General features: G+C 33.6%; 1 protein-coding gene across 6 annotated transcripts in view; it reads left to right on the forward strand.

Moving 5' to 3' along the window:
* The window catches only part of CCDC178 (coiled-coil domain containing 178), a 444,107-nt gene that overhangs the window by 174,133 nt on the left and 245,797 nt on the right, over positions 1 to 24,177 (forward strand). For all 6 annotated transcript variants that reach the window (XM_082699591.1, XM_082699596.1, XM_082699595.1 and 3 more), the window contains 5 exons: positions 9,735 to 9,797; positions 11,281 to 11,442; positions 13,043 to 13,156; positions 19,543 to 19,688; positions 23,746 to 23,905. In XM_082699591.1, the coding sequence (XP_082555717.1) occupies positions 9,735 to 9,797; positions 11,281 to 11,442; positions 13,043 to 13,156; positions 19,543 to 19,688; positions 23,746 to 23,905 (645 nt within the window). The remainder of the gene's footprint in view (positions 1 to 9,734; positions 9,798 to 11,280; positions 11,443 to 13,042; positions 13,157 to 19,542; positions 19,689 to 23,745; positions 23,906 to 24,177) is intronic.

The raw sequence follows: 24,177 nt of genomic DNA on the forward strand, positions 1-24,177 counted from the left end.
TCATAGTATTCCTTTACTGTTTTTTTCAATATCCAAGGGATCTGTAGTGATCAGTGCTTTCATTTATGATATCAGTAATTTGTGTCCTCTCTTTTTTCTTAGTTTATCTGGCTTTAGACTAATCAATTTTATTGATCTTTTCAAGGAATCACATTTTGGTTTCATTGATTTGTTTCCTATGATTTTCTGTTTCCAATTTTATTGAATTCTACTTTTAATTATTCTTTTCTTTTGCTTAGTTTTAATTTAATTTTCTCTTCTTTTTAGAGTTTTTTAAGGTTGAAATCTAGATTATTGGTGTCAAGTCTGTCTTCTTTTGTAGTATATGCATTCAGTGCTGTAAATTTCTCCTTAAGCACTGTTTTTGCTATATCCTACAAATTTTGATAAATTGTGTTTTTGTTTTTATGTAGTTCAAAATATTTATAAATTTTTCTTGAGATGTATTCCTTAGCCATATGTGTTTTAGAGATACATTGTTTGGTCTATATATTTTGGAATTTTCCAATGACCTTTCTGTTACTGATTTCTCGTTTAATTCCATTGTGGCCTAAAAGCAAACATTGTATGATTTCTAGTTTTTAAAACTTGTTTAGGTGTTTAGGGATTACTGTTTTTTTTTAAATTTTTTTTTTATTTTTTATAAACATATATTTTTATCCCCAGGGGTACAGGTCTGTGAATCACCAGGTTTATACACTTCAAAGCACTCACCAAAGCACATACCCTCCCCAAAGTCCATAATCCCACCCCCTTCTCCCAACCTCCCTCCCCGCAGCAACCCTGTTTGTTTTGTGAGATTTAGAGTCACTTATGGTTTGTCTCCCTCCCAATTCCATCTTGTTTCATTGATTCTTCTTCTACCCACTTAAGCCCCCATGTTGCATCACCACTTCCTCATATAAGGGAGATCATATGATAGTTGTCTTTCTCCGCTTGACTTATTTTGCTAAGCATGATACGCTCTAGTTCCATCCATGTTGTCGCAAATGGCAAGATTTCATTTCAAACATAGTGATCCAAAGGGGCACGTGCACCTGAATGTTTATAGCAGCAATGTCCACAATAGCCAAACTATGGAAAGAACCTAGATGTCCATCAACAGATGAATGGATCAAGAAGATGTGGTATATATACACAATGGAATACTATGCAGCCATCAAAAGAAATGAAATCTTGCCATTAGGGATTACTTTTAATGCTAGAAAAAGACAATGTGTTATGTCCTTATAATGTTCTAAACCTATAATATTCACCAGTAAGAGCTTAAGTTTGTGATCTCATGAATGAGTGTAACAATATGTGTATTGTACCTCTGTGTGATAATACTCTATATAAAACATTGAATTTGGAGCCTGACAAATATTCAAAGTATTGGGGATGAATAGTGTGAAGAATACTTCACAGAATGGGAATACCTTCACTCTTTAGGATAAAACAGTATTTAATAACCAACTCACATATTTACCTCCTCTAGACCATAGGAATCTGGTCTAGGACTTTATAGTTTAAACAGTTACATGATTTTGCTTGAGTTCTTTTTCAAATATTTATAACAACCCTTAACTCTTCTTTAGAGAAAAATCTTGGGCTTCCCCTCAAATATATTTTGGGGGGATATTAAATATATTAAATATATATTAAATATATTAATGTCTGAGACAATGTCTGATTATACAGGACCTTCATCTGAGAAAAGTAAAAATCAAAAGTTTCTAAAAAACTTTCTTAGACATCGTAAATTTTACCACGTCAGGCCTTCTTAGAGAATGTCCTGTTCAATTAGCAATAAAATAGCTTTAGTAAGCCAAAATGTGATTTGTGTACTATACAGCTTCTATCATGATTTTGATTAAGACTGGTGATATTTTAAAACACTGAGAAAATGGGCATTCTAATCATTTATTTATTTTGATTCTTAAAGATTTATGCCTATTAGTCAAATTAAACCATATTACTCTTGACCCATGTAGCTTTTATTGAATTATAAGTTGATATTGCACCCTTGACTTTTAACAAAGGTTGATAAAAGTAATGGTCAAAATTGATTATTGCTACTTGTTTTTTTAAATTAATGAAAGATGTCATATTGTTCAAGATGGTCAAAAACCTATGCACTTAATTTAGGTTAGATTTCAGAATTAAGAAAAAAATGTTCTTGATAAAACTATATTCCTTCTCTCCGTAATAATTGGCAGTCTCGAATGTTTCATGTTTACTCCTGGTTTAAGCAGCTCAGAAACTCAGAATCATATATGCTGTAGATTGCAAACACAATCATTCCTCTTTATCCCTTTCTGTGTTCCATATTAACAGATTAGACCGTGTACTCTTTTACTTTTGTTTCAGTGTTTTTAATTTACTAAGATTATTCCCTACTCCATTCAGAGATAAAATACTTTGCCAAAGTTAGGTCAGAGGAAGCCGTTACTATTATATTGGGAGCATTCACATTAATGGTAAATGTTTGCTGGGGAAAAGAGTTAAGGTAAAGACAAAACAGAAATAGTGTGAAGGTATATTGGCATTTAAGTCCTTAAAATGGCAGTTGTGTATTCCCTTAATCAAGCTTCAGAAGAGTTCATTTTCTTAACATATATGTGAGGGAGTAAATGTACTTAAAAATGTGATAAAAATAAAGCATTGGGCAGTCAGAATTCTTGATGGTGTAAAGCACTTGAGGACAAAATAAAACTTTATTTGTCTTGCTGGGAACATAACTTCCTTCCCAATTCTCCTGGATTAGAGTTTTGTTGTCAGACAAAAAAAAAAAAAAAAAAAAGGAGGGTAAATTGGCTTTAGTGTTTTCATTTAAATCTCTGAATTTTGATTCTACTTTTTCTCACCCTTTTCTAAGTGTAATGTGATTTTGTTGAAAGGGGATGGATTTTGGAGTCAGATGTTTTCTTAATTTGAATCCTGGTTTTGCTAATCATTTATTCAAGGAATATTAAGAATATTCACCAGTAAGAGCTTATGTTTGTGATCTCATAAATGAGTGTAACAATATGTGTATTGTACCTCTGTGTGATAATACTCTATATAAAACACTGAATTTGGAGCCTGACAAATATTCGGAAGTATTGGGGATGAACAGCGTGAAGAATACTGCACAGAATGGGAATACCTTCACTCTTCAGGATAAAACAGTATTTAATAACCAACTCACATATTTACCTCTGGAATCTGTCTCCTGATAAATATGTAGATTCTAAACAACACATTGAAAGTAATACTAGCTATTTGTTGACTGCTTAATGTGGATGTTGCCCCAGGCAAACTATTTTATATGTTTTGTCTTCTTCTACTCCTGGAATAATTTTGTGGAAAAGAAGTGTTATCCCAATTTTATATATTTGAAAACTAATACTTGATAATTTTTTATTGATATAGCACCCATGATAACCTATACTCCGTGTAAATTGGTAGAAACTTTCTGGAAAGTATTTTATCAATATATGTAAAAACCTTTTATCTATTTTCAAAAACTTTCATTATTAAAATATCAACACACACACACACACACACACACACACACACACAGTAGTCAATATTATATCTGTTTCAGGTACATGACATGATTCAACAATTCTAAACATTAACAGTTCTGACCACTATAAGTGTAATTATCATCTGTTACCATACGATGTCATTAAAATATTATTAACTACATTCCCTATGCTATACTTTTTGTCTCTATGACTTATTTATTTCACAACTGGAAATTTGTGTCTCTGAATCCCTTTCATCTATTTCTTGCATCCACCCATGCTTCTCCTCCTCTGACAGCTACCAGTTTGTTCCCTGTATTTAAAAATTTGTTTCTCTTTGCTTGTTTTAAATTCCACATATAAGTAAAATGATGCGGTATTTGTCTTTCTCTGTCTGACTTATTTCACTTAGCATGATGTTTTCTTTTTTTTTTTTTAAAGATTTTATTTATTTATTTGACAGAGAGAGATCACAGTAGGAGAGAGGAAGGGAAGAGATCACAGAGAGAGAGAGGGAAGCAGGCCCCCTGCTGAGCAGAGAGCCCGATGTGGGACTCGATCCCAGGACCCTGAGATCATGACCTGAGCTGAAGGCAGCGGTTTAACCCACTGAGCCACCCAGGCGCCCCAGCATGATGTTTTCTAAGTCCATCCATGTTGGTACAAATGGCAAGATTTCATCATTTTTTATGGCTGAGTTATATCCTGTTGCATATATGTATATCATATCTTCTTTATCCATTCACCTGTTGAAGGACACTGAGATTGCTTCTGTATCTTGGCTATTGTGATTAATGCTGCAGTGAACATAGGGGTACATGTATATTTTTGAGTTAGTGTTTTTGTTTTCTTGGGATAAATGCTTGATAGTAGAATTAGTGGATTGTATGGTATGTATATTTTTAATTTATTGGGGAACCTCCATACTCTTTTCCATAGTGGTTGCACCAATTTATATTCTCACTGACAGCATATGAGGCTTCCCTTTTCTCCATATTCTTGTCAACACTTGTTTTTTCTTGTCTTTTTGATTTTAGCCATTCTGCCTGGTGGAAAGTCATATCTCATGGTTTTGACTTTCACTGATGATTAGTGATATTGAGTATCTTTTCATGTGTCTGTTGGCCATTTGTAGGTCTTCTTTGGAAACATGTCTATTTAGGTTTTCTGCCCATTGTTTAATATTATTTGGTTTTTTGGTATTTAATTGTAGAATTCTTTTATATACTTTGGATGTTACCCCTTATTGGATATAACATTGGAAAATATCTTTTCCAGGCACTCAATAGACATCCTTTCATTTTGATGATTTGTTTCCTTTGCTGTGAAAAAAGTTTCTTATTTTGGTGTAGTCCCAATTGTTTATTTTTGCCTTTGTTTCTTTTGCTTGAGGAGACATATTCATAAATATGTTGCTCAGGCTGATGTATAAAGGATCACTACCTGTATTTTCTTTTAGGAGTTTTATTGTTTCAGGTCTCACATTTAAGATCTTTAATCCATATTATTTTTGTTTTTGACATAAGATAGTGGTTCAGTTTCACTCTTTTGAATGTAGTTGTCAGTTTTTGTCAACATCATTTATTGAAGAGACTGCCTTTTCCTTATTACATATTTTTGCCTCCTTTGCCACAGGTTAATTGACCATATAACCATTGGGTTTATTTCTGCACTCTTTATTCTGTTCCACTGATCTATGTTTTTGTACCAGTTCTAAATTGTTTTGATTACTGTAGCTTTATAGTATATTTTGAAATCTGGAATTATGGTACCTCCAGCTTTGTTCTTTCTCAAGATTGCTTTGGTTACTAAGCTCTTTTATGATTCCATGCAAATTTTGGGATTATTTGTTCTAGTTCTGTGAAAAATACTGTTGGTATTTTGATAGGGATTGCATTGAATCTGTAGATTAGTATTTTGTGTAGTATAGATATTTTAACAACATTTATTTTTCCAATTCATGAGCATGGTGTATCATTTCATTTGTGTTGTCTTCACTTTCTTTCACCAGTGTCAAACAGTTTTTAGAGTATAGGTCTTTTGCTTTCTTGGTTAAATTTATTCCTGATATTTTATTATTTTTGATACAATTTTAAATGAGATTGTTTTCTTAATTTTGTCTTCTGCTACTTTATTATTAATCTATAGAAATTAACAGATTTCTATGTATCAATTTGTATGCTGCAACTCTACTGTCTTCATTTATTAGTTCTAATAATTTTTAGTAGAGTCTTTAGGGTTTTCTATATATAGTATTATGTCATCGCTAAATAGTGACAGATTTACTTTTTCTTTAACCAATTTGGATACTTTTGATTGTTTTTTCTTGTCTGATTGCTGCAGCTGGGACTTTCAGTACTATGTTAAATAAAAGTGGTGATTGAGGACATGCTTGCCTTGTTCTTGATATAAAGGAAAAGCTTTCAACTTTTCACCACTGAATATGATATGAGCTATTGGTTTGTCATGTATGGCCTTTATTATGTTGGAATATGTTCTCTCTAAACTTACTTTGTTGAGAGTTTTAAATCATGAACGCTGTTGGATTTTGTCAGATGTTTTTTCTGCATCTGTTGAGGTCATCATATGGTTTTTATCCTTCATTTTGTGTTAGTGACATGTCATGTTGACTGATTTGTGGATATTAAACCAGTGCATATGGAGTACTTTATATACATTTGTAATCTATAGTTAATTAACATCATTTCTAAAAATAAGACTTAAATAAAATCACCAGATAACAAAGATGAATAGACTACTAAGATACATGTTAGGTGTGTTTATAACAGTTACATAATAACAATAGGAAAATATGCTCCAGGAGGACAAGAACTGTTTTGTACACTGCTGCATCTCTATACCTAGAACAGTGCTTAAAACAAAGTAGGTACTCAATAAATGTTTATGGAAAGCATGAATACATAGTTAACACATACTGGGAAAACTAAATACACAAATTTTCCAGTAATACAATAGTTGTTAAAATATGTGAGTACAAGGATAAATTGAAAATTCACTCAGTTTTTAATTTTAAAAAATGGAATTTTTTTAGTGGCTGAGAAAGGTCTTACTAGGCTGACTCTCTACCAAAGATAACAACTTTAATGCCTGGACCTAAAAAGAAATACAACAAAAAGTCACAATGCGTATCTCTGGGTTTGTGGATTCAGGTTATTTTAATTTTACTCTTTGTAATTTAAAAATGTTTCTAAAGATGGTGGGGTTATGGACATGAGGTGGGGGGCAGCGCAGTGTGTGCTGTAGTGAGTCTGTGAAGTGTACCAGCTCCAAATTGTTTGATTACTGTAGTACCCCTGGGGCTAAAAATACACTATGTATTTATTAAAAAATTTTAAAAATTAAAAAATGTTTCTAAAGAAAAAAAATCACATATTTTCATAGAAAAAGAAAGATAAAATAGTACCCTTGTGTTTATTTTTAAAGAATCAGTTTTGGTTATTGGACTTTTTCTTAGCATCCTGGCCACTAAACAGTACTTTAACAATGTAGAGCAGGAGCTGCTCTGCCCAACTCAGTTCTTTGCAGAAATACTAAATTTTTCTTTATGGTCATAACTCTTAATTTTAAAGTCTATTTATTTCTGTCCCTGGTCTTAGACCTTTTTAATAATTTGAGTTCTCCAACTTTTGTCTTAGGTCCCCTCCATCACTGGAAAGCAGACTGATGCTACTTTCTTGATTCTGAGCTTATATCAATTTTTATTTAGTATTAACACCTCTTTTCTCTTTAAAAGTGTGTTTCTGGACACATAGCATCCTTATATTGCTCTTCAGTTCTTGGACCTAGAATAGGCGTCTCTCCAGTAGAATAGCTCTTTGCTGCCACCTTCTGGTTTTTGGCTGCTAAAGCCAGGCAGCAGGTCAAAGGTGACTGTTTCTGTGTGGGCTGTTCCTAGCATCTGAGAATGCTCCCCCTTTTCTTTGGTTTCTTTCAAGCTCTTCACTGTGCTCTTTTGATATATTTTATTCTCCAAAACCAGAATTAACGAGTTGTTACAGAGACTTTATGTCTCCGAAGCCAAAACTTTATACTAACTTTTAGCAGAGAAAGCTTTTTGATCTCCTCTCTAGAGAATATCAGAATATCAGAATATCTAGAATAGTAGAGGGGGCAGCCACAGCCTTTATGGATGAAGAAAGTACCCAAAGAAGTGATAAGCATGGAAGAGGCTGCCTTCCCCCAAAGCAGAGTAAGGTCTAACAGGAGAGAGTGTGGCTGTGTCTCAGAGGATGACCACAAGCAGCCACTTGCCAGATGCCTGAGAATTTGATGGAGGTTAAATGGAGTTTGAAGGGAGTTTCTGGGTAGAGAACTTGGCTGGAGGGTAAGCACCATTGGTCTTCTACATACCAGCTGGCAGCAATTCTGTGGAAAGAAGAAAATAACTGGAATCAGAACAAGGATGTGAAGCGCCTTACTGCAGCTTTGTAAGCCCCTCCACTGCCCTCTATTGACAAAGCCTAGCTTAACTCCAGCTGGCAAAAGAAAACTACATATACAGCTCCAGCATCTCAAATTAGAGTTAAGAGTGGATATAGAACTAAGAGGCAATAATTAGATGACTGGCACAAAGATGTAGTTCTCATGCAAATTTCTCTAGTTCGGTTGATTTCTGTATGTAACTTAGCACCACACATTCCATTTATCTCATAACTTTTGAGTCCGCTTTCCTCTTCAACAAATTTGTTGAGAGCCTAGACCTGTTACTTTGGAGCTCTTACTATGGATTTATTTTTTGTTCATTGTTAGATTCAGGTTAAACACTTTCAGCAGGAATATTACGTAGTTACAATATTGTGTCAGTGAAACATCACAAAGCACATGGTATAAGTTTGTCTCATTATTATTGATAGTAAGTTTGAGCATTTGGTTAAAGTTATGACCAACAGATGTATTCATTTTCCTGTTGTAATTAATAAGTACTCAATTGAGCAAAATTTTAAGAACACATCGTTGCTTTGTTTCCAAATAAAGAGAATATACTTCAATTTAGCATCTATTGGTAATTCTTGGCTGAATCCATTATTGTAATAGTTGTGAAATGGCAATTGTTTTGGGCTTTCATTCCCTTTACAATGAACTGGCAATGAGAACTGAGAAGTCTAGCTCAAGCTGGGTTGCAGACCATGTTCATAAATGTGGCCCATTTTGATTCAGTTCTGTGATTCAGGCACTTACCTCTGCATTTCCTACCACTTCACCTGTTTCACCTGTCTCAGGAAAACATCCTTGTAGGCCTGGTTTCACTCTCCATCCTTAATATGCTGTTTATAAATAAAAATATGTGTGATTATGGTATTTTAATGGATCTTGAGTTTCTCATTATATAAAGAGATTTTTTAAGAAACACAATTTTGAGTTTGAAAGAAACTTAAACTTTTACAGTTTAACTATCCAACCTTGGGATCAAAAGCAGTTTGTTGTTAATGCATTTATTCAACAAATTATTTATTTAGAAAATGTTTTTACAACTACTATATAACTCTGTCACTCTCCAGCCTCTCTTCTTGAACATTTTCAATAATAGTTCAGCTGGTATTTTACTTAGAAGACCACATGCTGTCTCTTGTGTTAAGTCTACAGTATTATGTATCCATTTAATCCTGTTACTGATTTTAGCAGCTACGTGGTACATGTTGCATAATTAAAAGGCAGTATTTCTGATTGTGAGGTAATGTCAAGCATAACTATGGAGAGTTCAAATCTAGCCACATATTTTTGAACCCTAACTTCGAAGGAATGATTTTTTTTTTTTTAAGAAAAAAATTTATTCTAGCCAAATGGAGAACCAGATCACATTTTACAAACTTCAGACTTAAATTATGTCTATTGTGTTTTCAAATTTAATGTGTGCCTCCAGAAAGTTATATTAAAAACAAACTGATTGTTATTTAAAAAGGAATTGAAGACTGGTTAGTTTTCCCTTTTTGGTTACCTTGATATTTTAGTTCAGGGTTATAAAGTACAAACTGAACTGAACTGAAATTCTGTATTCTTTTTCTTGGGATTGTATCACTTACTAACTTTGCTTCAAATAACATCAGAAGTTTTGTTTGGCTTGTTGATTGGTTTTTGTTTTTTTGTAATACTACATTTTAATGAATATTTTACTCTTTATTATAATATAAATAAGATGTATCTTGTTTTAGCAATTGTCTTTAATAAGGTTTTCTGATATTCTACAAATAAAACCTCCTTTTTTAAAATTTTGGTAATTTGTAGGGTAGAGAAGAATTCCTGAAAAAACTCACACGAGGTGAAGTAGCTAATGGAATGATGATTCAGGTAATCCTAATTTAGTTTCAATATTTTATTCTTCCTTTAATTTGCATTTTACTTAGCATTTTAAATTTGCCTGTAATGAGGCATCTTTTCACTACTTGGTTTGCAAGCCAGCAGTTTTCTCTCCTTAGCTGATGACAGTTGCCCTCTGTGTACGACTAGCAGTGTCTGATCATGCATAAAGAAACTGACCTCCCATACACATATCTCATTTTGTGGCTTAATGGGAATTTCTGCCAGTCTAGTAAAAGGGCAGTGAGATCTTATTCCTAAGTGTCTCTTTAGTTTGCTTTGTGATGATGTTATGTTTTCTTTACTTTTAGTGCCTTTCAATGGAATTTATTTAACACTGAAAGAAAAATATGCTACAATATTTCTTTTTTTTTTTTAAACACTTTTATTTATTTATTTGGCAGAGAGAGACACCGCAAGAGAGGGAACACAAGCAGGGGGAGTGGGAGAGGGAGAAGCAAGCTTCCCGCTGAGCAGGGAGCTAGATATGAGGCTCCATCCCAGAACCCTGGGATCATGAACTGAGCCAAAGACAGACAGTGAACACCTGAGACACCCAGGCGCCCCTGCTACGATATTTCCATATACAATATTTGAAATTAAATTATTATATCTAGCAAAATCAATTTTAATTTTTTTTTAATCTCTATCACTTGCATATGCTTTGGAATCAATGTTGGGTGTTTTGATGCTTGGCATGTTTCTAGAATGCCTCCCTTTTGGAAATAAATAAACATTTAAAATTATGAAAATAAAATCAAGAGGCAAAACAGTCAAAAACATTGTTATTTTATATACTTCTTTGAGATTATCTGGACCTCTGGCCTTCTTCCATATAAACACTAATGGTGATTTCTTCTGTTAGGAAATTCAGTATTTTCAAACATATAAAAGCAGTGTTTTTCTATTTCTATATGCTGGAAATGCCAAATTTTCTGATTTCTTTTTCTATGAATATATATGATCAGTAATTCCGTAATCTTCTAACCCTCTCTGCTTCATATTTGTCATTAACTTCTTGTTCATTGGTTTTATTGGACCTTAGATGACAGGAATTACATATATTTCAATATTTGATGTTACTGTGCTTCTTAACCTTATTATCCTCCCATACTTACTTAAGAATGTTTGACTTTTTATTGTCTATATTAAAATTTTCTCTCATTTTTTTCTAATAATAATTGTGTATCATATAAATATGCTATATTCATACCTATTGCTTTTTATGGTGGCATATATTTTTTTTAATTTTTAAATAGCAACAAAAACTGCTGCCTGGCTCAGGATTGAGACTCAATAAACATTTATTTTTTTTAAGTTTTTAATTCCAGTTAGTTAACTCATAGTGAAATATTAGTTTCATGTGTACCATATAGGGATTCAGCAATTCTGTACAAATGTACTTTACAAATGTACTCCTCAGTCCCCATGTTTAGGTAATTAATAACTGAATGAATTATTTAAAATCTGGCAGAAAAAACTGTATTCCATCCAAGAAGAACAGATACTTGAGAGGCGGGATCTTTTGGAAAATAAAGCAATGTGTACCCTAGCACTGGCAAAACTTGGGACACCTCTACTTCAACTAGAAGCAGATGCTATAAGAATCAGAACTATCCACAAAGAACATTCTGATGTAAGCATTTATAATTAATCCAGAAGCTAACTTCCAGGAACATTTAAGTCAACAAACCATGTATGTGATTTTACATTATTACTTGGAATATTATGATTTCACATAGAAAGACATAAAAGCATGAACAAAATATGTATTTTACGACCACACAACTAATCTATAGTGGAACTACATAGCAAGACTATGAATGCTATTACCGGGAACCCCATACTCTATATTAGCGTGTACTTAGGCAAACAGTTTTCAAATAAAATGAGTAGTGATTTATTTGGTGTGATTGCCCACTATGTTAAATTTAATTCAAAGTCTTTACTGCTTGTTAATAAAATGCTAAAGCTATGTTTGCTCAAATGTAAAATATAATGCATCTTGACATTTTTATGGCAAATATTTGATGTATGTAGAAGAAGTTAAGACACCTAGGATGAAAAATAAAGCAAATGTCGATAAAATATTTTCAAAACAACAAGTTTATGGCAGTAACTGATATTGCTAGCCCTTCCCAAAGAAAAATTAAGTAGAAAAATATGTATGCATCATGTCATTAGTCTTTTGGAAAAGTAGAGGGTGTGGTAAGAGTTATATATTCTTGTCCTTAGATGCAGGGAGGACCTACATATATTCATTTGGGCCATTTTGGCAACAGGATTTTTTTTTCTTTGTAAATGATGATGTAATTTTATATTCTGAGTCTTTAAAATTTTTCAGCTTTTTTAAATTAAAAAAACTTTATGATTTAGAAAATGTTCCCATTATGAAAGTTTATTTTGATCTTCAAAGTCTCCCTATGAAATGGCCAAGACAGAGTTTATCTGGATTACAGACTTCAGAAAACTTGGGCCTATATGTGTGAAGCAGCTTGTACAAGGCCATAAAACATGGCAACAAACAAATTCTGAGTATACTACTATACTCAGGGCTCTTAATTGCTTATCCTAGAGCTCATGTAATGAATATATAACCAGTACTAACACCTAGTGAGATAAATGATTTTAATAATGGCTCCTCCTTACATTAGTGATGGAAATTTATTAATTGCTTCAAAAGGCTCAGTATAATCATCTGAGTTTAATGAATTCCTGCAAAGATTAATGACTTTTATTCCCCCTTATTTTCTAATAGCCATTGTTTTATCTCATCTTATACTTGGGTAATCATTTTTGTTTTTATTATGTTTTAAGTTTATAAATTATAAGAACTATCAATGTAACACAAACTCTTGAAAACAATAAGTTTTTATGTACTTTTGGTAATGAATGCTAACAATTTGTATTTGCAGTTTCAGTTTTGGTTAAGATATTTTAAATATCATGGTGAAAACTTGCAATTTCTTTGTGAGTTTTTTAGTTTTTTTATTTAGCTAAAATTGCTTAGGTTTTTGTTTTCTCCAATAATTCATAATGGAATTATGGATGTGGATATCATAATATGTTTTTGTAATTCATGTTTGGTGGTCCTTTTCCCTTATACATACATATATATATATATATATATATATATATATAGTTATTGTTAATATAGCCACTTGGAAACTATTTGGTCTAACCTGGGATAATTGGATTGCAAATGTTACACATCTTAATTTCTGAATGTCTTCTAGATATTAAATGATATAATTGAGAGGAGAGACTATGTTAAAAGAAACGTGGAAAGAACTAAGCAAAAATTACGAAGAAGGGGGAAGAAAACTCGTGATGCAATAACAGAAACTGAGGTAAGAAATTTAACATAAAAAATAATTTTGAATTTACAACTTCTTTATGTCAATGAAAACTTTTCAAGCAAATTTATTTTAGGTGGATGCCTCTCATTTCTAATTGGTTACAGTAAGTAGTTTCTATACACATACACACACATACACGCACCATACATGCACACACAAACAGTCTCTGTGTCTTCATTTTTTCTCTTACAGTGGTTTTCCCATTGTACTAGTGCATCCTCCTGTAAACCTATCCTACAAAGTAAGGGTAAGGATTTGTATTGTATTAAATAGTACTGTGTTTCTACAGATGGGACCAATATACAGACTGAAACATCTGTTAATATCCAACATCTCAGTTACCCTCAAGCTGGTGTATAGGCAGCATGAACAAGTAATCATATATCAAAAGGGCTTCAGGGCTTTTTCCAAATTAGAAATATTTTCTCCTTGAAAATCTTCTTCTCTTTAATATTCTGTCTTTAGAGAACCTCTGGGTATGGGGAAGTAGAGACAGTCCATTGTCTTTAACTTGCTGTACTCTGGATATACTTTAAAGGTAGCACCAAGTGGATTTGTTGGTGGACAGCATGTTGGCTATGAGATAGAGGTGTAATCATATCACTTTTTTTTTTCCAGGATCAGGTTGGTTTTGTTTAATATAATTTTTTATTTTTTTCTTAACATATAATGTATTATTAGCCTCAAGGGTACAGGTTTGTGAATTGCCGAGTTTACACACTTCATAGCATATTCCTTCCCCAATGTCCATAACCCCACCACCCTCTCCTTACCCCACTGTACTAAGCCACAAAAGAAATGTAAACATTATCAAGGAAAATAGTAGTAATAATAACACCAGATACTGTTTTTTTGCATGTTCTCTGTATACCAAGCACTATTATAAGTGCTCAGACACATTAACTCATTAAATTTCATAATAACTCTGTGAAGTTTATGCTATTATTATCCCCATTCTACAGTTGAAAAATCTCATATCTTATTTTCGAATTAGCTTGTTCAGTTTCACACAGCTCATTAATGGAGGAGTTGAGATTCACTAAATCCAGCACTGGCCTTAGAGTCTATACTATTACATTATTCTGGTCAGATCATACAGGTTACTTTTGTTGAATACAATGAAGCAAAATCATAACTCAAAAAAAAATAAAATAAAATAAAACAAAAAAGAAAACAGATTACTTGAAATATTTTTTAAGTTACTTTTTTTCATCATTTGTATCTGTGTTAAGGAATATTTAGAAGCACAAATTGTTTGCAAATGATTGATGATGAACTATACAGCAAAAATTACAGAACAGGCCAAGGTAATACATTAGTGTTACCAATAAATTATCTTGGTAAGAAAAACTTGAAGTACCTAGCATACCTTATATAATTTATTTATAAAATACAAATAATGGAAACTGGATAAAGAGGGAAAGTCACAACAAAAGTAGAATAAAAATTACAGAATAAATGTAATTTGTCTATACCACTGACCACAAGAACAAGCACAGGGGCACTTGGGTGGCTCAGTCGGTTAAGCCTTCTACTGTTGATTTCAGCTCAGGTCATGATCTTGGGGTTGTGAGATTGAGTCCCTCGTTAGGCTCACCTGAGGTTCTCTTATGCCCTCTCCATGTGCCCCTCTCCCCTAGCTTGCATGTATGCATATTCTCTCTCTAAAAGCAAAAAAGAACAATAACAACAACAACAACAAAAAGAGAAAACAACAACAACAACAACAAAAAAACATGCCCAGATACTTTGCAGGCCTCCCACAAAGATGAGATGCAGTCCATAAGAAAGTATAGAAAACTTCTAAATTCACTCTGTAATAGTATAATTCTGAAACTAACTGAAAAATACTAGCTTGAAAAAAAATCTAAAGAAAAAAAATCTAAAGCAAAATCTAAAGGAAAATCTAAAGAAAATCTAAAGAAAAAATCTAAAAAATCTAAAGAAAAAATCTAAAAAAAAAATCTATAGGTGGTGTCACTTATGAACTCAGATGACAAACTCTGTTATCAGTGAACTAAATTTTTACAGTGTATTATGCAAAGTAACATTCCTTTGAAGAATGTGAAGATCAGGGTGGCTCAGTTGGTTAAGCCACTGCCTTAGGCTCAGGTCATGATCCCAGGGTCCTGGGATTGAGTCCCACATCGGGCTCCTTGCTCAGCAGGGAGCCTGCTTCCCCCTCTCTGCTGCCTGCCTCTCTGCCTAATTGTGATCTCTCTCTCTGTCAAATAAATAAATAATATCTAAAATAAAAAAAAAAGAATGTGAAAATGAGTCAGCATAAACAAATATACAGCTGACACTTGAAAAATGCAGGGTTTAGGCTGTGCCACGTGTAACTTTTGACTCCCCCAAAACTTAACTTCTAATAGCCTGTTATTGACTGGGAGCTTTGCTGATAACGGATAGTTGATTGACAAATAATTTTTATGCTATAGATATTATATACTGTATCTTTATGTTAAAGTAAGCTAGGCAAAAAAATGTTATTAGGAAAATCATAAGGAAGAAAAAATACATTTACAGCAGTGTGCCGTTAAAAATCTGCATGTGAGCAGACCTGCAAGTTCAAACCTGTGTTGTCCAAGGATCAACTGTACTACTATGATTCAGTACATTTTCAGAAATGAAAGACAACCTAAAATATTTAATAAAACACTATAGCCACTAATGATTTTCAGAAAGACTTATCTAGAAATAGAATGAAAACATCCTTATCTTGATAATGTGTCATAGATTTTCTACCAGTATTTTCCAGCTAACGCTCTACTTATTGGTGAAAGATTAAAAGTGTTTCCATTAAAATCAGGAACAAAAACATTCAGACAAGTTTCTACTACTCAGCATACTACTGTTATTGACAACAAATTATTGTTAACAAGTCACAAAGGAAAAATCTATGTGTCGAACACGGCAATGGAAAACCACCCAGTTCTCATGTCCACATTTAAATACTAGTTTAAAAAATATTAACTAAAAATGGCCAAAGGTGGTATGTTTAATAAATATAACAAATTTCAATGAAGAACATGAGCTAACACATTCTTTGTGTGTGCTCTCAATATTATAGAAGGTACTAGGAGTTGAAGGGCTAGAGAAGAAGGGCTAATTTTCTTTTTTTGTCCTTCAAATAAGTTTGTCTTTCCAATCACTGTTAAGCACTTAAGATATAGTAAACATTTTTGAAATATGCCAGAATTGGAGAAGTAAAAGGAGAACTTTGTTCACTCAAAAAGTTCGTCATCTTGTTGGGGAACAGACAAGGTCATAGAGAGCATTAATATGCTGTGACCAAAGCCATGACAGCAGTATAATGAGGTGGAAGAGTGTCATGGAGGAGGAAACCTGACTGAACTGAGGGAACTGGGGAAGGTTTTTCAGAGGTTATATCTAAAAATGAGAATTACTAGTAGAGTAAATGAAGGTTAAATACTTATAGTACTATGCTGTTGTGGAGTATAGATGAAACACAAAAAGCCTTAAAAAATTATTGTCACTGGAGAGGATTCTTCTTCTTCCTATTATTATTATTATTATTATTATTATTATTATTGTTATTATATAATTTTAAAATTGATGAAGAAATGAAGTAAGGGCATTTTAGAAACAGGTGCTGTTTGAAAAGCAAAGATATGGAATAGTGCTATGTGTTTGTGGAATTGCAAGTAGTTTGGTATGACCAGAGAGCAGGGTACCCATTATAAGAGAGAAAAGAGATGAAGCTAGTGAGATGGGCAACACACAGATGAAGAAATGGCTCATGTGCCTTGCTGTTGAGCTCCAAAATGTTGTAATGTCAAACATTGTTAATAGCATTTATTAAGTACTTTGATGCTGATAGGGGTACAAGCCATACTATAGACCCTATTTCTGTCTTCTAAGAACTTAAGTTCTAAGACAAATAATTTTTAAGACAAATAATTCTATCTTTTACTGTGCATAAGCATTTCAGTCATGGGCCAAGCTAAACTTGGGCCATTACTGAATTTTTACTCTTTTAACCCCAGTTTAAATCTTGGGCATAGATTCTAAACTTATTATGTTTAGATAATTTAAGAAATAAATCTTAAATAAAAATCTTAAAATCCTAAAATTATTAATCTAAAATCTTTTTTAAAATCTTAAATAAAAATTAAAAATATAATTTGAAGTTAATAATTCAGAATTTGAATATAATCTTTATTACCTAATATTTTTAAAATATGTGACTTGAAAGTTTTAGGAAGATAAGGAAATGATGAAAAATGTTTTATAATAAAACATTTATTAACTGCAGTTCAGATTTTTAGATTCTTCCCGGGCTGGACATGAAAGTACTTTTGAGTTGGAAAACCTCCAAATTCCTAAAACCTGTGTCCCCCAGGGCTAGAGAAAGAAATAAGCCAAAGAATGGTCATTTAATGTTATTAAATGTGCTTTTTTATGCCTTTATTCCCTTTTGTTCTGATGGCACTTCGGCATTTATCAAAAGACTTACAAATGGCTATTGGGGGTAGGGAGCAAACTTCTGCTCATTGCACGTGTGCAGGTTTGTACTCCTGATTGACACATGACATCTAACTGCTTCTCTCTAAACTCAGCTCACTATAATGATATTTCTGATATTTTTGATGCCATGGACAGCAATGTGCTGTTCACGTTTACCAAAGCCTCACTGATGGTACCTATTAAAGTGGCAAAAGAGCATTTTTGGCTTTTCATTGCTGTCTGCAGGGAACGCACTGTCTCCTTCTGTCCTTTAGTGTAGAGTCTTCTGACACCACCTTCAGCACAGCTGAACTGGCTGGTATGGTCTAAGTTGTTGATACCATTGCTTCTGATGTCTTCTGAGTTTCCTGTGGGAATCTTTCTTCAAGATTAAGGCATGAATTATGGAATCTGACCTAAAATTCAAACTTAGTGGTAGCATGATGTACCCAGAGCTGCCCGTCCTCTTTGACTCCTACTTACTTACTTTATTCCATACTAGTACTTCTTCACACTTTGTGGGTGTGGGGAATTGACTTTTTTCCCCAGTAATAATCTAATAGCCTATTGGTCACATTGAAGAATCCTAGTAAACCATCTTTCAGCTACATTCAGATGTTAAAAACAAGCAAACCAAAAAACCCTCATTTATCAGTAGACTAATTCCAGAACTTTCAGAAAAAGAAACAAAGGGAAAGTATGAAAATGCAAATGCAGTACACAGTGTTGAAAGTCATGGACAAATAGCAGAGTTTTATAGGAAAATAAATATAAAAGTTTAGCCTTTCTTCTTGAAATCTGTAAGAGCAGAGAAAGAATCAGAGAGCATATGGGGGAAAGTGGGAGAAAATAGGAGCAAAGTGAGCAGTTGATACCTGAAATCATTTGGGAGAGTAGCGCTAATTAGAAGCCATGCCAAATGTGGGGAACAGCATTCAGTAAATCAGTCATCCGATCAGTAAATCATTCAGTCAATATGAAAATCAACAGTGATGAAAGTATCATGCAAAAAATAGATGCAAAATCAAATCTTCAGTTTGGACTTGCACAAGCCAGCTTTGGGAAAGTATACCGGTATTAGACATTGACTTGTTTTGTTTGAAAGATCAGGACCATGTATATCCTTGCCCACCTTCATTGTACATGTTTGAGGACTAGTAACCACATGTTTATATATTTTCTAAGACTTTATTTATTTGAGAGAGAGAGGGAGGGACATCATGAGCAGGGAGAGGGGTGGAGGCAGACTTTCCCCCTGAGTAGGGAGCCCCATGTGGGACTTGATCCCAGGACTCTGAGGTCATGACCTGAGCTGGAGGCAGACACTTAACCAACTGAGCCACCCAGGCACCCCATCCACCTGTTTATATTTTGAAAGGACATGCCCTTAAGGTGTCCTTATATTGGAGTATGTGGAGGGGAAGACAGTAAGGGTAGAGAGAGGAAAATGGAGACAGAGGAAGAGAGATGTGGTGAGAGAGACATACAGTTCTAAGCCATCTTTTAAAGATTTTATTTTTTTATTTATTTGAAAGAGATAGAAAGCACAGGAGCAGGGGGAGTGGCAGGCAGAGAGAGGGAGAAGAAGAAGGAGAAGCAGACTTCCCAGTGAGTAGGGAGTCTGATGTGGGGCTCGATTCCAGGACCCTGGGGTTGTGACCTGAGCTGAAGGCAGACGTTTAACAACTGAGCCACCCAGGCACCCCTCTAAGTCATCTTTTAGACAATCTTATCTGATAAAACTATGGAGAAGAGAAAGAACATAAACCTAAGTTGTTATTTATACTGTTAACAAGTTTCTATTTGCTTTTAATTATTTATGTGGCCAAATGTAATTGTGTCCTTAAGTTGCAAGGATTTGAAAATTCTAGTATTTAAAATAAAACATCCTTTAATTTCTTTTCCAGGAAAAACACTCAATGATTTTTAGAGAAATAGAGAACACAAAAAGTAAAACGATTATTTATCTTGCAAAAATAGATGAGTTGAATAAGAACTTAAAAGAAAAAGAGAAAGAAAGTAATATTTTTGCTCAGACACTTGAGAGTTTAAAGTAAGTACTTAAATTTTATCAAAATATTAAGTATTCAATATATTATTTTTAAAGGAGATAAGGTCAAATTTCTTTAAGGTTTATTCTTAAAATGGTCCATTATTTTCCATCATTATTTGATGCAGAGTATACATGTGATATTTGATCATTTTGGCTTAAAAACATGAATTGTGGGGGCATCTGGGTGGCTCAGTCAATTAAACATCAGACTCTTGGGCTCAGGTCTTGATCTTAGGTTTGTGACTTTAAGCCCCACATTGGGCTCTACCTAGACGTAGAGCTTACATTTAAAAAAAAAAAAAAGCATAAATTAAAGTCATTTTTTTATTATTCCCCTGGGTTTACTTTTACTTGAATAACTGGGAATGTTTATTGTTTTCCAAGTATGAGAACTTATATTAATTATGAAATTGATAATGTTTCCCACAAATTTCAGTATTACTCACAGGACATGGTTAATAATATATGCTTTTTCACCCAAACTCTTTTGGTAAGTTTGGAAGTAATCCTTTAGAAACAGATATTCTACAAAACCTTATGTAATTTGTTCATATTTACTGTCGTCGGAAACCTCTTATTTGGTCCCTTTATTAATCAGGGGCAAGGGTTACCTAGCAAGGGTTAGTAAGGTTTTTCACTCAAAGAATGTTCATACTCTAAGACCTTTGGTGTTTCCTAAGACCCTCACTTAGAACTTACATACTCTTCCTTTATTCCTTTTGGTTCTTATTATTTGTTTTGTAATATGTTGCGAACAGAGCTTGAAGGACTACAGGAAGGACATGCATCGGTCACATTTAGGAATTACAGTTTGATTCAAATAAGAAGGCTAACACAGCATTAACAAAATCATAGCACTTGAGGGATAAAATGTCAGAAAAACAGTTACCCACAGCTTGATTACCATACTATAATGTCAAGTCAAGTCAGTTCACCCAACAAGGATTTATTTAGCTGTTACTCTGGGGTAAAAACTTATGTTCAAAATGATCATTCAGCTTTATCTGAAAGACATAAAATCATATTCAGTATATCATGTAAGAAAGCAAGGAAATGTTTATTTTCAAAGATATTCGCATTATTTGACATCTGTAAGAATATTTTGAGGCTCAGTGATATGTCTAAAATTTTATAGTTCACATTAGACTTATAAAGGTTTAGTTTAAGTTTAGTTTATAAGGAGTTTGGTTTAAGATTTAGTTTAAGAATTGTTATTATTTCAGGGGCGCCTGGGTGGCTCAGTGGGTTAAGCCGCTGCCTTCAGCTCAGGTCATGATCTCGGGGTCCTGGGATCGAGTCCCGCATCGGGCTCTCTGCTCAGCAGGGAGCCTGCTTCCTCCTCTCTCTGCCTCTCTGCCTACTTGTGATCTCTCTCTGTCAAATAAATAAATAAAATCTTTAAAAAAAAAAAAGAATTGTTATTATTTCAGTTATAACATTTTCTTCTATTCTGTGGCTATATTACATTGCCTTTGGGACAAGAGTGGCCACCATGTCCTAGTGAAACAGTTCTCTCTCTGAACTTGACAAAACTTTGCTTTCTCCCAGGAAAGGGAGAAAATGAATAATTGATCCTGTGACATTATTTATAGCTCTATTAATTTACAATGACTATGGATAATGTCAAATAATATTTAAAGATACCATTTTTTGACTTCCTAATGTGCCAGGCACTTTGTGGGCAATCTGTGTACTTCATCTTATCCAGTTCTCACTGCAAATTCTTAAATTATGTAATAACATTCTCATATGAACACTGAGGAAATAGAAGCTCAGGGAAATTAAATGATTGTCTTTGTACAGATAATCGGTGGTTAAAGCCAGCTCCAGTTTAGGTCCATCTCATTCCAAAGCATGTGCCCTTAAAACTGTCCATACTGACTCACTAAACTAGTGTTGGAAAGAAGATTATTGCAAATAAACTACATTAGTAATAATCTACTGTTATTTTCAATAGGTGACCATATCAAGTTAATCATTATTTATTAAGAACCTACAGTGTCCCTAGAGCCAGACACGAAGAAGGACAAAGAAATGACAAATGGGAAAATGTACCTTTGACTATCTGAAGATAATTTTAGAAATACAAACTTGCATATGCAAAATGATTAAAATATGATGATTAGAGTAATAGCATTTGGAGCTGTCCTTGACTCTGATTTTTACAACTGTTTCTTAAGTAGAATGTGAAAGGATCTAGGGCCAGACCCATAGGACTTCAGAGTTTATTCTTTTTATCATTATGAGAAAGGAAACACTATTTTCATGCACAGATATACACATAAGCATATATATTCTATATAATATATGTGTGGGTATAATTAACTAATAAAAATGCTGTCTTGAATATAATCCAAACTCAAAATTCTTAGTGTTGAGAACAAAGTATATGTGGTCAAAATATAGAGATGTTGCTGGGAGCAACTGTGAGGTTTTTTGGCTTTGGTCATACTAGCTCTTCCCCATGTAAATTTCATGGTTTCTTTGTTCCATAATATTGATATTAGTGAGTATTTATATAGGATGTCACATAAGAATTTTGGATGTTTTGGGTATAAATGATGAAATGGAACAGACTTGAGCAAGGCAGATAAAAGGGAAGGACCTTATTCTATTCAGAAGGAGAGGCTCACATCTAAAAATGTGAACCAAAAACATTGTTTTCAAATTTTTGGTAATAGCCATAGTAGGGAAAGAGAGAAAAAAAATGCGTATTTAGTGTTGAGCTGCTGAATCAAATAGAGTAAGATAAAACTGGATTTGCATTCTGGTACTGCTGTTTACTAAGTAGCTTATATAAGCTAATTATGGTAAAGTTTAGTTTCCTCATCTGTAAATTGCTATAATGATTATACTTTCATAGGATTTTGTTGTATTAAATAAGATATTATATTCAGCATGCTTTAACATTTCAGCCCCCACCAAAAAAACTTTAGTTCTGCTGCCTTATTAGGTAACTGTGCGGATGACTCAGTTTTCTATACCAGCAGAGATAAAAACAAATAAGGGTAACATAAGACAGTGCTGCACTTCTGCAGCTCTTTATTCTGCCCTCTATGTTGCTGATCAACTTTGGCAATTATTCTAAAGCACGTTCATTTTCATTATTGTTTTTACCACTTTCTTATGCTTTTTCTATTAGTGTTGTTATTTAAATAAAAACCATTTAATATCTGTCTCAGCATATACTTAGTTACAAATGACAAAATACACCCACCTAAGCACAAACAAACATGTTCACACAACAGCTTAAATTAAACAATAGAAAATGTGTCATCTTATATTACAGAGACCCTTGGGTAGGGTAAGCTGCAGAATTGGTTGACATTAGTGAATCAACAGCTCAACCTTAGGTACTCATTTTTTTTCTCTCTCCACAGTGTCCATTGTCATCAAGTTTGAAAACATGACTCATTCACATTTAGTGGGTGTTGAGCCTTTTCTACATGCAGTTAGGTCCTTGTCTTTCATCTTATTAAGCTATGGTAGTATTTATGTTCACTTCTAAATAATTAGCCACATGCTAATTGGCTCAATCTAATTAGAATGTATCTTTGGTGTTATATGCTGCATGGAGGAGGGGTTCTTTTAGAACGGCAATGAAATAAAGGCATGCTGTGTAGGCAACCAAGAGAATCCACTAAATTTCTCCAGAGATTTTCTTACAACTGAATCATTTAGACATATCTCTATGGAAGTTGGCCTATGGAAAGAACTAGGGAATTTTTCCAAAGCCCTTCAGTTCTGAGACTTTTTAATATTTGCTTTTTTAAAATATATCATAAATGTATCTTTTTTTAAAGATTTTATTTATTAATTTGACAGAGAGAAATCACAAGTAGACGGAGAGGCAGCCAGAGAGAGAGAGAGATAGTGAAGCAGGCTCCCTGCTGAGCAGAGAGCCTGATGCGGGACTCGATCCCAGGACCCTGAGATCATGACCTGAGCCGAAGGCAGAGGCTTAACCCACTGAGCCACTCAGGTGCCCCTATCATAAATGTATCTTAAAAAATAAAATATGAATTGATTAATGGCAAATACAATTCTTTCTTCATAGGAATGAATTTATAACCATGAGATATAAAAAGGAGCAGGCACAAGCAGTGTTTGATCATCTCATAAGTGAAAAAAAAATCTATGAAGAGAAGCTCTATGAGGAAGAGCAGAGATATCGAACACTAATTACCATGAGGCAAAAAACTCTGGAAGATATTAAAGTGAGTATTATTTTTCAACTGTCTTAGAATGAAAGAAATACAGTGATAGTCAAACTAGCAAGTAGTCTGAGGCACTCATTTCTTATCTTGAAGCAAAGATTTAAATTCTAAAAACTTTTGGGTGCCTGTGTGGCTCAGTTATTGAGCCTCTGCCTTCAGCTCAGGTCATGATCCCAGAGTCCTGGGATCGAGCCCTGCATCAGGCTCCCTGCTCAGCAGAAAACCTGCTTCTCCCTCTCTCACTCCTCCTGCTTGTGTTCCTTCTCTTGCTG

This window comes from Mustela nivalis (genome assembly GCF_964662115.1).
Source record: "Mustela nivalis genome assembly, chromosome: 14".
NCBI lineage: Eukaryota > Metazoa > Chordata > Mammalia > Carnivora > Mustelidae > Mustela > Mustela nivalis.